Source organism: Cyprinus carpio, chromosome A10, assembly GCF_018340385.1.
Source record: "Cyprinus carpio isolate SPL01 chromosome A10, ASM1834038v1, whole genome shotgun sequence".
Taxonomy (NCBI): domain Eukaryota; kingdom Metazoa; phylum Chordata; class Actinopteri; order Cypriniformes; family Cyprinidae; genus Cyprinus; species Cyprinus carpio.
This window is the reverse complement of record NC_056581.1, coordinates 7,572,403-7,587,699: the sequence shown is the minus strand read 5'-3', so window position 1 is coordinate 7,587,699 and position 15,297 is coordinate 7,572,403. Positions and strand designations below refer to the sequence as shown.

The 15,297-nt window shown below is 36.8% G+C and overlaps 1 protein-coding gene across 1 annotated transcript; it reads left to right on the top strand.

The window, feature by feature from the left end:
* Window positions 1-1,681: 1,681 nt before the first annotated feature.
* LOC109085759 (protein mono-ADP-ribosyltransferase PARP14-like) lies at window positions 1,682-15,117 on the top strand. The gene is made up of 17 exons (XM_042764971.1): window positions 1,682-1,905; window positions 6,952-7,070; window positions 7,385-7,415; window positions 7,685-7,888; window positions 8,181-8,414; window positions 8,550-10,972; window positions 11,208-11,444; window positions 11,667-11,876; window positions 11,969-12,071; window positions 12,156-12,305; window positions 12,416-12,478; window positions 12,576-12,758; window positions 12,873-13,079; window positions 13,267-13,872; window positions 14,019-14,167; window positions 14,278-14,452; window positions 14,541-15,117. Exons 1-17 carry the CDS (start codon window positions 1,731-1,733, stop codon window positions 14,819-14,821), a joined length of 5,550 nt encoding a protein of 1,849 aa, XP_042620905.1. The 5' UTR covers window positions 1,682-1,730; the 3' UTR covers window positions 14,822-15,117.
* The last annotated feature ends 180 nt before the right edge of the window (window positions 15,118-15,297 follow it).

The window sequence follows — 15,297 nt, the reverse complement described above, 5'->3', positions numbered from 1 at the left end:
CTGTTCTGTGCCTGCGCTCTTCCTGTTTACCGGCATTCAACAGAGGTCTGTGGTTAAAACACAGCCGTTTGGGCATTTTAACACCGCTTGTGTCATTTTGTGGGGCTTTGCGTACACTGGGAGAGTCTATTGTAAACAACCGTTACGTGCGGTCTGGCTCGTTACACTGCCTAGTCCCAGCATTCCCGTGTGTTTACCGTTTGAGTGGGGACATCCAATATATGCTGTTTGGCATCTACTTCATTTCTATCCCGTGGATACTGACGTCAGCTCTGCTTTCTGGTGTGGCTAACGGCTGCGTTATTTGGGGCTAAGACTGTGCGTGCTGCATTTCCCTACTACATATAGAAGCACGCTGCTGTTTTGTTCCTGCTGGATTTGCTTTCGTTTCTTTTCTGTATATTTTTTGTTGTGTGTTTTCATCATTTTGTCCTGGGTGATTTAGCGCGGCCCGATTTTGGAGTTGTTGGTTAAAACCTGCTCCTACTGTGACTGTATTTTAAAGATCTTTTCCTCGTACGTTGGGAAATAACGAGTTCAAGGGCCGCGCTCATTCAGATATTTATTTCTTCATTTTCCCTTTGTGGTGTTTCTCATTTTGGACCGGTTCAGAATGCTGAGATTTTCTCTTGGACATTGTTGTCTTTAAATTTATTTTCCTTTTCCTTTTGTGGTATTATCTAGCTGTTTAAGCTAGAATTTATTTCTTTTCTTTATGTTGGAAGGGTTTCTTTTGCTCCCCTGCATTTAATAAGTTTTTATTGATTAATTTCTATTGATTTGATTTATTCTGTTTTGTATTACAATTACAGGAGCTGTGTGTCCGACGGCAGTGAGGCTTTCCTTCACCGTGTGCTGTGTTATGCTGTGTGAGCACCATTGATAAAATCACGGGTATTGGAGTGAGTGTGTGTGTGTGTGTGTGTGCACTTAGTGTGATTCTCCTCTTTTGCTCCCTCTCTTAGCCCATTTGATGCCAATAGGCTACAGCTCCGAAGTAAATGTGAATCCTTATTGTGGATTGTGATTTCCAGCTTAGTAATTGGCTGGGTGACTATTATTCCTGCATTTTAAACTTTTGTACTAATAAACAAACTCTATTTTGCTACCCACGTCTCTTGCTCATTTTATTCAGTGGAATGAACCTGGGTTCCTTATAACATTTTAAGTGAACTGTGATTCCCTGGTATAGTCCCAGGGTGGCGTAGTCTATTTTATATCTCTTGAGTGTTGAATATTGCTGCAAAAAGACCACTTTGCCACATTTATATAGCTATATATATATCACCACTGGTAAAAACACACCTTAGTATCGATATTTTTATTTGAGTATCGATACTTTCGATACTCGCATTACTATAGATATAGTGATACTTCAGGATCGCTACGCCCATCCTAAGTGACGTAACATAACAAATGCCCGACTTGGAGTTATACGATACGAGTTTCCAGGTTAACTAGGCAGCATATATTACTGTTTATCAGTCAAACACAAAAGTTGCTACGAGTGTATTGAGTTAATTGAACTATTTTGTCTTAGACCTACACTACTTTTTATTTATTTTTTCAGGTCATTTGTTTATATAAATAATCGCACTGCTATCGTCCCTGTGTTAATAACAGACCACAGTCTCATCAGTTTCATGGTAAACGAAAGTGAAAGTGAGGGCGTGATCAACTTTATAAACCCTGACTAGCAAGTCATTTCCTAGTTGACTAGAAGGATCACGATGGACGAATATCCCGTCCTTGTAGAGGGAGACTGGGAGCCTGAACAAGCTAAAAGTGTGAATAATAAACTTCAGATTTACTTTCAGAGTAAGAAGAAATCTCAAGGAGGGGACTGCGTCGTGCAATATGATGACAAGAGCAACTCTGCTACGATTCTGTTCAAATCGTCTGACAGTAAGTGCTGAACACGAAAGCATGTTGACAAATAAACAGGGTTTTTGTTATCAAGCTTCCCAGACACTTAAGGTAATTTCGGGTTCAAATACAAACTCTCACGAAGTTATATAATCTGTGGATCTTAATGTTCAGATATGGCCTGTTATAATCTAACTAGGCAAGCGGGCCAGTGGGAAAGTTGGACTGAGTTAAACATTAACCCTCTGGGCCTCTTCGGTCATTTTTCACAATTGTTTTATAAATGCTCTCTTTTTGACCGAAAATGTTATATTTTTAAATTTAAAAAATCGTAGCTTCATCAGATTGAGATGACACTTGGTGACTCTTGTTGCATTAGCTATGTGGACACACGTGAACATGTTCCTAGATCAACATCCTTATTGATCCTGGAACAACATTCCAAATAACCAAAATTGAGATATAACTTTTCAGGAAATATCTGTTTTAGGCTTACCATCAGGATTAGGCGCTTCTACACCCTTGTTAATCAGATATTATTTCCCACTGATTTTAGGAATAAATTATGGGCAGGGTTAGGTTTAGGGGTAGGGATTGGGTTAAATCTATATTTTTTAACAATAATGTTGATCCAGGCGACCTGGACACACCAGTAGGCGGCTCCTGACCGTAAATTTAGGTGGGGCAGATTCTGGGTCGTATAGTGTTAATATATGAAAAACATTTTGTAAGCTTTATATTATAATCTCTGAACACATGGGGGCTGGCTAGACCAATATGTGGGGGTGCTAAGAAAATAAATGATATTGATGACGTCAGATTTACTTCATTAAGAAATGGGGCTAAACCGGGGCTATTAAAAATTCTGACGGGGCTATAACCCCCCTAGCTCCGGTGTAGCGCCGTCACTGCAGGCTCGAAGTAATGTTGCACGCATAAAATGCTGTATAATAATTGCCTCAGTAGCCTTTTTATCATCTCCAAATGTTGATTTAGAATGTTACAAGTTGTGGAGCAATTCGGGTGAGGAAAGAAGATCATCACATGTCTATTCCCAGAATAAACAAAACAAACACAACATAACTATATAAAGGCTATTCATGTGAGCACATTTAAACTAAAGGATTTAACGTATAGTCTACTTTGTTAATTTGATCCACTACACAGAAACAAGCAAACAAAAAAAAAAAAAAAAAAAAAAAAAAAAAAAAAACAGACATGCCAACTAGTTACTGACTTGATGCAGACACATTGCTGAAGCGGACTGATATTGTCCTGGTGGAGTGAGGTTCACGTAAGGTAACGTGGAAATAAGCAGGGCACTCTTGTTTCTGGCTTAGTGGCTCTCAATTAGAGTGCTCTGCAGTTCAGCTTGGCACCACAGATTTACGTTGCAAAATTGTGGGGCGCTGTTGAGCTCGGGAGGTCTCAGGCACCGTCTGCCCCGCTTAGTATTATGTATAGGCTACATGTCTGCTAAAGTCATGCGCGATATTTTAATATACTGTTTACTTTACGACTTAAAATAGTCTAGAAAATCCGAAAAATATTTGTTGCAGAATGCTGAACACATTTACAATTTATTATTGATTCAGTTTATATAGAGGTCTATGTTTTGGATGAATTTTTTGCCCATATAGACGAGCCGCGCCTGGAACACACACACACACACACACACACACACACACACACACACACACACACACACACACACACACACACACACACACACACACACACACACACACACACACACACACACACACACACACACACACAAATTCATGGATATGTTTCGGATATGTCAAAGGGTCAAAAAAAAAAAATTTCACACTTGGCTCATTCGCTGTCAAAAATGTCCGAAATTAATGGGAAATACGAAAAAAAATGGTGGTACAAACTACAAATCAGCTAATGTGCAGAGAAAAAAAAAACAAATTGCACTGCCATCAAGGGGTGACACTGTAAAATATCAAGAATGCAAAATAGACACCCATGCACACACATAAATGAACTGGTAAGACTGCAACAGAGCAAATTTTGAGAATATGTAAAATAAAAAGAATGAATGAAAAAAAGAGTCTCTCTGTCTCTCTCTCTCTCTCACACACACACACACACACACACACACACACACACACACACACACAATTGCAAACTTTCAGTGTGCAAGAGACACTGAATTACTATCGGTGGCACGTGCAGCAATGCATACAATAATTACAGTTTGTATGTAAATATTTATTTATGGTTTTCTTCAAATTACTGTTTACTTATTTTAGCCTAACAGGCGTTTCTATTATCCGAGTTAACAAAAATGTGTATTCCCTTTCTAACAAAATATTAATATTTTATTGTAATCATAATGCAAAACCTGATATTTATCCAACCAAAAACATCTAAGCACTGACGAAAAGTAGTCTTTTAGAATATTTATACATATATATCTAAATGTAAAAACCTAATAAAATGAAGAAATTATTTCTAAAAGACAACTGGAATCCAAAAGCCTCTATATATGTGTATATAGGGAGCTATACAGGAGATTACACAACATTACACACGTTTTTATTTTTTAATGCCACCAGATGGCACAATTCTCACTTCAAAAAAAAAAAAAAAAAAAAGGATTTTAAATGCTTTAATTTTGTTTTATTGTGAAATATTGTATTTATTGAAAATTTATAAATAATTAAATACTATTCTTATTATTATTTTTTTTTATTTTTTTTAATGTATTATTATTTTTTTTATTTTGTATAAATATTGCATAGTATCATAAAATCCCCTCAAAATTCTAAATAATAATCATTTCAAGACTTTGGTCACTTTTGACTGCAAAGGAGCCAAGTGTGACTCCTAAACGAAGAGGCCCAGAGGGTTAAATATACCTGACAAAACAATGTCAGCTTTTATTAAGTCTATATTAGGAAACAAGCAAGATCAGAGGTGAAATGCAGGATGATGATAATAATAATAATAATAATAATAATAATAATAATAATAATAATAATATGAAAACAATAAAAACAGTGATAACACTTGTAATGTGTCCATGTTACATGTATTTAATATAATAATGGATGTATTGTTTTACATGTTATAGCAATCACTGTAACAAAGACATTAAAATAAAGTGTAACCAAAATAATATATTTTTGATACAGATATTAAAAAAATACATTTACCTAGTACAATATAATAAATATATATATACCAAATATACAGAAAATAATGTAAGATAACATAATTTACATTCTTATGTTTACATATTCATTTATACTGCTCATATAGTGGCCCTTAATTATGTTTAGATGTCAAAGCCTTGTTCAAATAAATATATGTAAATGTAATTTTGTAACAGATGCATATTGATATAGGTGAAATATATTGTGGGGGTAAATGCATAGTTTTTTTTAAAGGAGCTTCTTCATTTCGTCTGTTTCCACACTTCTCTGTCAGCACTTCTCTTAAGAATTTTTGAAACCACTTCTTGTAGCTTCTCTCTGTTGTATTTCTGTCCTGAAATCACAGAACAGTTGATATTTGTTTACCAAGCAATACCCTACCAGTTTGACTTAATTTCAGTTTGTGCTCCGTGAAAACGAAGTCAACAATTATGAAGATGCCACACTTTTATGGTAGGCAGATGGAGCCAAAAGTATTTAAATGGAATACGTAAAATCTGACCGTGTCAACACACACTGTTTATCTGTATTAATGCAGCAATTTTGAGTGTGTTTTTTTTGTATGTGTAGACAAGCACATTCTGTCCATTTTAAGGCATCAGTTATCGCTGTGTTTCTTTGGTATGTGTAAAGATGCATAATTTTGCCTCGTTAAGACAACAAATTTGAACATGTCTAACAACGCACACATTCTGGCCATGTTCGAACATGTAATACTTTTTAAAGCACATATACCTCTAGACTTACCCACATAATAATCCTTTCTTTAGTTCACTGCAGGATTGCTTTACTGATATACTGTATACTGTGCTAGAGTAAATTAATTAATGTTACATTGTAAATTAAGACCTTTCTATCTGATCATTGAACTATAACAACTACAAAGGACATGACAAATGATGACATAAGACTGACATCACACACAACGTACCAATGCATTATCCCTTATGAACAAAAAGAACATCTGATGTTTGCATATTTGAATACCAGTGTACCATTAAGATGTCCTTCATTAACAAACATGACGTCTGATGTATATACCAATGGACCATCATCACATATCCAGATATAGTCTCAAATACAGCAATTTCATTGGCTGCGATGTGTGGTCGCATTAACATGGACAAATAGTGTGTGCTGACACCATCAAATTCCACGTGTTCTGTTTAAAGACTTTTGGCCCCGTCCACCATCCATATACTTTTAGGATAAATAAGTCAGCCTTCCAGACAAATTACAAGGAAAACCTTTAATACAAACCTATAATACAAACCCTCTTCTGTACATCAAGTTGTTTAAAAGCCACATAAACAAGAACTCAATCTAGAGTTACTTCTGCTAAAAAAAAATTGGCTAAGATGCTAACAGAATTTTTACAAAGACAATAATGTTTCTAAAAAGTAACTATTCGAAAGAAACACATTTAGAAGCTATGGTATGTGATAAGAAATGTTTTGTGTATTATTTGTGTAATTTTGAAGAATAAATTTACCTGTAAGTAGTACAAACAACTGTGAGAGACATGTTTTGCTGCTTCTTTCTTGTGTTTATTGACATGTTTCTATGGCAACTCTGGTCTCTGCACATGACTTGAATGTTCAAAGCCCACTCTTTAAAACACTTCAAAGTCATACAGCATTAACATAAATGGACATCACTAATGATATATTGTGCAGACTCTGCAAGTAATTAATAAAACAATATCTGACACTTATGACCAAGCATTTCCGAACATGTTTTGAGTTTATAGGCCAATGTCACATCATTGTTAATCATCACATTATAATCACATTCACTGATATCACATAACATGATATATAACTGTGTTGGTTTTCTGTTATTCTTTGTTTTATAGTATTGTGATGTATCTCGCTAAGTCCAATTGTTTGTGTTCAAGGCCGAGATGGCGTGCTCTCCAAGGCAGAACACAATATTACCATTGACAATCAGAAAATCAAGTTGAAAGTGTACAAACCCAGCGATGCAGAGGAACAGACAGACAGCACTGGACAACAAGTGAGTAGACTTATTATTACAAAATGCTGTAAAAGCTCCACAAAGCTTTTACAATCAAACCTCGGATGAGTGGCTCTGTAATTCAAAACCCTTTAGAGTGCATTGAGTCACTATGACAGAACGGTCTACCATAATGGATTGTTAATTCAGTTTTATGGTTAAGATATATTTACATTTTAGAGTTTCTCTAAGAAGACGGTTCTCATTTCTCCATAGTACTGAAAAGGCTGGAGTAGAGAGACCTGTTAACTAACCCTACTTGTCTAGTTCTCCATTTACATAATTGTTAATACTTTATGTTTGTGTGATTTCAGGGGGAGCAGGCATGTGGATATCAGGAACCAAGTAAGTAAATCATCTGAACTTTGGTCTGTGGCTGCTTACGTGTATGTAATCTTTATTGGTTAAGTTATTGCAATGTTATTGAGGATGTACTAATTAACATTAATTTTTTTTATGGTAAAGATATCAGTTATGTAGTTACTAAATGAAACAAAAGATTATTATTTTTTTTTAACAGTAGCTGACACTGCTATCTGACTTTATACAAAAAGTATATATATATATATAGCATTGCGATTTAATAAATATGTGTCATTTTATTTTGCCTCAAGATCACAGTGCCCCGCAGACTGATGTGGATGTGAAGAAGCCCCAAGAGTCAAGTGCTGTGGTCCTGGAGAACCTTCCAGATGATATTAAGCAAGATGTTTTAAGTCTTTTCGTGGAGAACATCAGCAGTCTTTCTGAAAATGACTTTAGCATAGAATTAATACCAGAGTTAAGAAAAGCAGTCGTGACCTTTAAAAATCCCAGTGGTAAGTTCTCCTATAAAATATACATTTACATTTTTATCATAATTTAAACATATTTACTTCTTGATAACATAACACTTGAGGTTTACATGATGGTCTTTTTTGGACTGGGAAAAGTATTTGAATTTGTATATCTGTAAATAATTATTATTTGTTTTATGACATGATAACTTCAATATTTTGCATGTATAGACAGTTGTATGTTGTTATTATGACTGGATTAAATGTGTCTGGCACTTTTAGTAAAAATGAATTAAAAACAAATGTAATTATTATTTTTTTTTTAATCTAACAGCTGCAGAAAAGTTCCTTCAGGACAGCGTGACGCATGAAAAGTTCAAGAAGAATAATCTGAGGGCCCGTGCACTGGAGAGAAGCACAAGTGTGCGAGTGGAGAATCTTCCAGATGAGGCCAACAACAACAAGATGCTGCTGGAACTGTATTTTGAGAAATGGGGCGGTCCAGTAGAGGAAGTTATCACAATTCCATCAGAACAAGCAGCCATTATTATCTTTAAGGAAGAAGAAGGTAAATACATGAGCAGTTGGTGATACTATTTGCTGTTACAGTTAAGACTAGACTAAGTAAAACTTCTTAAATTAAGTAAAACTTGTCAAAATCAATGCACTGATTTACTATGCCTACATGTTTCAATCTTTTCAGCCAAAGAGAGAGTTTTGAAGCAAGAGAATAATATCTGTGAAGTTACAGTAAAGATATATCCCTACTTCAAATCACTTGATACTGTCTTATATGGTGGCAAAAGACCACATTTGAAGCTGCCTGAACCAGATACAGTCAGTGTACATCCTGCCATCAGGGAGTTCATCCTAAAGAAAGGCCAGATTTCCTCTATTAAAGATCAGATGAGCTCACACTTCTGCCAAATAAACATGGACAAACCTGAAGTTTTTCTCAGTCCTGATCCAGCATTACTGAAACAGAAGGGAGTTACCAGAGGACACATTGATGGCTGGAATAAGAATGCAATTGATGCCTTCAAGAAAATAATCTCAAACTACACAACATCTGAGTGGCCGGTGTCACACGCCTTGTGGTTTAATGTGGAAAGTGATATTAGGAAAGTAGTGAAAGATCAGGTTTTTACAGATTTGGATGCCTCTAAAGGGGTGCTGACACTGGCAGGAATGACCCATGAGATAACTGGACTGAAACCCATCATGGAGAAAATTTTAGAGAGAGCAACAAATCAAATAGAGAGAGAAAAGAAGAGTGTGACAGACTTCATGGAGATTTCTCCTGCCATGTACTCTCTGCTTGAACAAGATGGCCTGAAAAGTGCTACAGCTGTTTCCCCACATCTGCACATTGACTACAACAAAAAAATGAACCGATTAGATTTATCAGGTCTTCATGAAGAAATTCTCATGTTCAAGAATTGGGCCCTTGAGAAGAAAATAAATATGAAACAGAAGCCCTTACAGATTGACCATTCAGTTCTGGATTTCCTGAGATCAGTGGATTGTGATGAAATGTCCACAGATCTCTTCATATCTCATGGAATAACTGCTGTCTATACAATCGAAAATGGAGTTGTTGTGAGTGGAAGCACAGAAAGAGCACTTGCTGAGGCAGAGAAGAGGATAAATACAGTTCTCACAACCAAAGACCTAATTATAGGAGATCAGGGTGTCCTTCAAATGCCAGAGTGGCATGATCTCAAAAAACAATTGCAAGAATCGTTCAGTACTTCCAAAAAGACATCTGTGATTATACTTTTATCTAAACAGAGAGACAAAGTAATGGTGACTGGGTTCAGAGAACCAGTGATGGAGGTCAGTCAGGACTTAGGACATTTCATTGAGAAACACACTAGAATTGAAGAAACTGTTCGTGTCAAATCACATGCCGTGGTTGAGTTCATAAAAGACAGAAAATTACAAGACTGGGAGAAAATTATTAAGTCTGATGAGGTGAAAGTGAGATTTGATCCAAAGAGACCCTGGATCAAATTGTCTGGAGAGCGTACATTTGTCCAGCCAGCTTTGACTCTCTTTAAAAGGTTGGCAGATCCTCTCTACACAGACACACTAATCATTAAAAAGGCAGGAGCAAAGAAGTACTTCATGGAGCAGGGTAAAATGTTGTTCTCAATGCTGTTAAAGGAAAAAAGATTTGTTGTGGTTCTTCAGGAAGATGACATGCTGGAAGAGGAGGTAGATGAATTTACCGAAGGTAGTTTTGGAGATATTGACCAGGTCTCTTGTGAGGTTCGAATGCCAGGTGGAGTAACTGTTACTGTCAGGAAGGCAGACATTTGCAAGCTTCATGTTGATGCTGTGGTCAATGCTGCTAATGAGGATCTGAAGCACATCGGTGGTTTAGCTTTAGCACTTCTCCAAGCTGCTGGACCAAGTCTGCAGCAAAACTGTGACCTACACACAAAAGCAAATGGACCTCTGAAGCCTGGAGATGCCATCATCACTGCCGCTGGTAGTCTTCCCTGTAAATACGTAGTGCATGCTGTTGGACCTCGCTTCAGTGATTCAGACAGAAGTACCACTGTTCAACGCCTGAGACGTGCTGTTAGGGAAAGTCTGAATCAGGTGACAACCAGAAACTGCTCCTCTATTGCAATTCCAGTTATTAGCTCAGGGATATTTGGTTGTCCTCTCGACCTTTGCACTGAATCAATTGCCAAGGAGGTGCATGAGTACATCGAATATCATAGCCACAGAGGCTCCAATAGCACATTAACTGAAATTCAGTTGGTTGACAATATTGGCAGCACTGTGAATGCCATGAGTCAAGCTGTCAGAAAGGAGTTTGCGGCTTATAACCCCAAAATGACTTTCCCTCATCAACCCAAACCCCATGGGCATAGTGACTATGGACAAGACTATCGTGAAAATGTTAAGGGAAACTATGGCCAAATAAACCAAGAGTTTGAAGTTGCCAAACACCGTGGTAATAGAGATTTTGAAAACAAAGCACACTGGAGAACAGAAACCTCAAGCTATGGTGACAGATCAGCTAAATCTGAAAGGTTAAGTGTTCTTGAGACCAAAACTACGCAAAATGGACTTAAAATCATTCTGAGTAAAGGGAACATCCAGGATGCACATGTAAGTGAATCTAAGATTAATTGTTACTCATGGAAACATAAAGATAGCTTTAATTGTGTTTTTTTTTTTTTTTTTTTTTTTTTGACTGGATGCCAATAAAAAGATCTAAAAATCCTTAAAAAAGGAAATATCTACCTGAAACGCTAAACTCCTTGAGATATTATACTTGAAAAAAAAAACCCAACAAAATAACAATCCTCTCCCTTTACAAGTGTATCATTTGTTTCTCCTGCAGGCTGATGTCATTGTAAACACTATATCGGAAGACTTGGACCTCAGTAAAGGTGCCGTCTCCAAAGCACTCCTTCAGGCTGCTGGTCATCATCTCCAGTCAGAAATCAACAGAGCTGCTCACTCAGACAGTGTGAATTATGGTGATATGGTCGTCACAGATGGTTTTAAACTGAAATGTTCCAAAGTCTTCCATGTAGTTTGCCCATTTTGGAATGGTGGACAAGACTCAGCAGAAATGGTGAGACATACATGTAATTGACCTCAATCATTGTTTTCCAGTTAATAACGTTTTTTAAAAAAAAAAAAAATGTATTTAACATTACAGACACGCATTTCCACATTATTTGCTGGCTAATTGTAAATCGATAAATAGATAATGCAAATGTGCCTCATGTAACCTCTTCTTATTTAGATGGCAATTTAAAGATTATAATAGATACATGTATTTAAAACTTAAAAGGTACTCAATCGGGTGATTAGAGATTGCCTGAGAACAGCAGAAACACAGGGAATGGCTTCAATCTCCTTCCCAGCTATTGGGACTGGGAATCTTGGCTTTCCTAAAGATCTGGTGGCCAGAATCATGCTGACAGAAGTCCAGAAATGTAATTTCAGAAACCTTCGAGAGGTAACTGTGATTGTTCACCCTTCTGACAAGGAAAGTATAGAGGTGAGTAAAAGAAATTTAGATTGAATTTAAATAATCTACCATAGTTGCTCATGTTAATGTTATCTTATATATTTCTGTGCTTTATCTATTAGTGCTTTACCAGCGTCTTTAGACGTGGGACTCAGGGTCCCGTCACAAAAGGAGCACATCGACATGTCATGCCTAAAATTTTTGCCAAATCAGCTCAGAACTCTGGTAACACTTTGATGTCATCTGATGTCCGTCACACTTATTTTTCTTTTGAACTTCATTATGAACATATTATTTTCTTATCTTTAGAGCTCATTGGCAAAGTCTCCTCTCCCTCTCTCGGGGTGCACACTATGCAGCTGGGTCAAGTGATTCTGGAGGTTTCATCAGGAGACATAACTAAAGAAAAAACTGATGCCATTGTCAACTCCTCAAATCAGAAATTTTCTCTGAAAGCAGGTAAATCCAGCTTCACACACACTCACGGTTACTTATTTCGGTTTCATTAAAAATTAATTTCACATTCAAAGAGAATTACAATGTAACTGCTATTTTTATTTGTAATCCAGGAGTATCCAAGGCCATTTTAGATGCTGCTGGAGTACAAGTTGAACAAGAATGTTCACAGATTGGTTTGTATACTTTCAAATGAGCTGCTACTTCTAGTTCATACTGATATAGAGATCTATTAAACTTAAGATGCTATTGATAAACATGTTTTTCCAATAGTGGCATTATCAAATATACAGCAAACAGAGATTGTGACTTCAGCCGGGCGGCTTCCATGTGGAAACATCATCCATGTTATTGGACGTAATAGTCCATCTGAAATTAAGGATGTTGTTTTGTCTGTTCTGAAGTTATGTGAGTCACGCCAGATTACTTCTGTTGCCTTCCCAGCTCTTGGCACTGGTAAGGAGTTTTGTGCAGTCTTACTTTTCTGCATACAGTGGTTGCAGTAAATTGTTGAATTCATTTCTTTATTTCTTTACTTTTTTTTGGATAAATATGTCTCTAACTCTTTAGGTCAGGGAGGTGTAAATCCAGCTGATGTTGCGGATGCAATGGTTGATGCAGTTGTCGATTTTGTAAAGAAAAAGAAACCAGCGCATGTAAGGCTTGTGAAGTTTCTTATATTCCAGACAAACATGGTGGCAGACTTCCACCAAAGCATGGTCAGAAGATCTGGTGAGAAAGTAGAAGAGGATAAAGGTTTGCTTACCAGAATTAAAGGTCAGTAAAGATATATTTACATTTAGTCATTTAGCAGACGCTTTTATCCAAAGCGACTTACAAATAAGGACAATGGAAGCAATCAAAATCAACAAAAGAGCATATACAAATGCCCTTTCTATCTATTTATCTAAATAAGTTTAATAAACAATAATTGATCCCTCGTTTCTTTCTAATAAACCTGTAGACTTCTTCTGGTGGGGAAGTTCAGACTCTCCTGCAAATGAAGAGTTTGTGATGGTTGGTGAAGAAATTGAGCCAGCTGTGTTTCAACTGTGTGGAGAGACACCAAAGGACCTGAGTGAAGCCAAGGACATGATCAACAGCATGATATTACAGGAGCATATGACCATCCCAATCCATGATCCAGTCATTGCTCATTTCACCAAAGAGGATGTAGAAACACTGAACGCCATGCAGAGGGAGCTCACAATCAGTGTCCGGCTTGAGAAGAAAGGCCAAGACTCTGTCATCACACTGGAGGGCCTGACAAGAGACGTTCATACTGCAGACAGTCGTATTCGGGACATGATCAGAAAGGTGGAAAGGAATGAAAACCGAAGGCGTCAGGCTTTTATAATTAGCAGTGTGGTTAACTGGCAATATCAGGAGAATGGACGCAGCCTCAAAACCTTTGATATGTTGACCAATTATGACTTGGAGCAGGCATATCAGAACAAACAGCCTTCACTAAGAATCAAGATTAATAATGATGAATATGAGGCTGATTTAGTTCGCAAAGTTGCCACAAGAGGGAAACTGATGATTGAACTGAACAGAGTAAATCTGGAAGGTGAGATCATTTTAGTAATAAAAAATAAATAAATAAAAAAAATGGAAAAGTTAGTCATTAGCTAGAAAAAGATGACTGTTTGTCTGTAGAAAACATTGATTAGAAAGCCATCAAAGATTAGTTTGGGATCATGTTTTTGTTCACAGATGCAGCTCAAAGTGCTTTGCCTTCACACTGGGAGGACATGAAAGGACAGGCAGTTGTTCTTGTAAAACTCAGAGCAGGCTCAAAGGAATATGCAGAAGTGGAGACAGAGTTCACAAGCACTGGATTATCCAGTAACAGCATCATTACAGTAAGACAAAACTAAGAGGGAGGAGTGATTTGTATTATAATTATAATAATTTTAAAACGTTCTGGTGTCTAAATTTATTACAGTGGTGTAAGATGTTTATTTGTCTTTAGATTGAAAGAGTCCAGAACAGTGCACTTTGGAGAAATTATATGATCAAAAAGGAGGAACTGGAAGACAAAAACAAGCACAAAAACAATGAAAAGCGTCTCTTCCATGGCACTGGCCCTGATAATATAGATCAGATCAACAATAATGGCTTCAATCGCAGCTTCGCTGGCATGCATGGTATCAGTCAAATTCAGTACAAACTTTCTTTGCTTTTGTATCCATTTGTCTTTTAAATTAATAGTCTATTGCTCTTGTTCTTTTTTAGCAGCCATGTATGGGAATGGAACATATTTTGCTGTGGACCCCAATTACTCAGCCCAAGGCTACTCTGCACCTGATGCCAATGGACACAAACGCATGTACCTTGCCAGGGTGCTTGTTGGTGATTTCACTCAAGGAAAAAGAGGCCTTCCTGTTCCCCCTGCAAAGAGGTCCAATAGTGCTGATCTCTATAACAGTGTGACTGACAACATGAGCAACCCAACCATGTTTGTGATCTTCAACGATGTACAGGCTTATCCAGAATACCTAATCACCTTCCAGTAATGATTATGAAATCTCAATTTCTGTCACATAGTGATTTTGTTGCTGTTTTGATGAAGTTGAACACACTGGTATATATAATCTATAAAATATTTACTAGCAGGAATTACAGAAATTGTTACAATAATCTTTGCTTTGGCATAGATGGATAGACAGACAGACAGATAGATAGATGTGTGACATTTAATTTGTAACATTAAATTTAACAAATGTCTTGACTGAAATACCATTTAGCAAAGAGAACATGCTTTGTAACCTACTTTAATCATTTCAAATAAATCTAATTTTATACCACTGTTTATATGCTTGAATGATGTTGCCATTAACTGCTAGATACAATGAAATACCTGCATAATACCTGTCTATGTTCTATGTTAGCCAGCTGCGAACGACCTGACCCCACCCACAAACAAGTTATTTTACTGACAACTGCTTCTCTAATACTGGAGAGTTCGAGGCATCCACAAAACACTTGCTCT

Bases quoted from the DNA above. Each gene is read 5' to 3' on its own strand.
- LOC109085759 (XM_042764971.1), top strand. From the start codon at position 1,731: ATGGACGAATATCCCGTCCTTGTAGAGGGAGACTGGGAGCCTGAACAA. The intron at 8,415-8,549 runs GTAAATACATGA...CAATCTTTTCAG, and splicing joins TATCTTTAAGGAAGAAGAAG to CCAAAGAGAGAGTTTTGAAG. The intron at 10,973-11,207 runs GTAAGTGAATCT...TTTCTCCTGCAG, and splicing joins GGAACATCCAGGATGCACAT to GCTGATGTCATTGTAAACAC.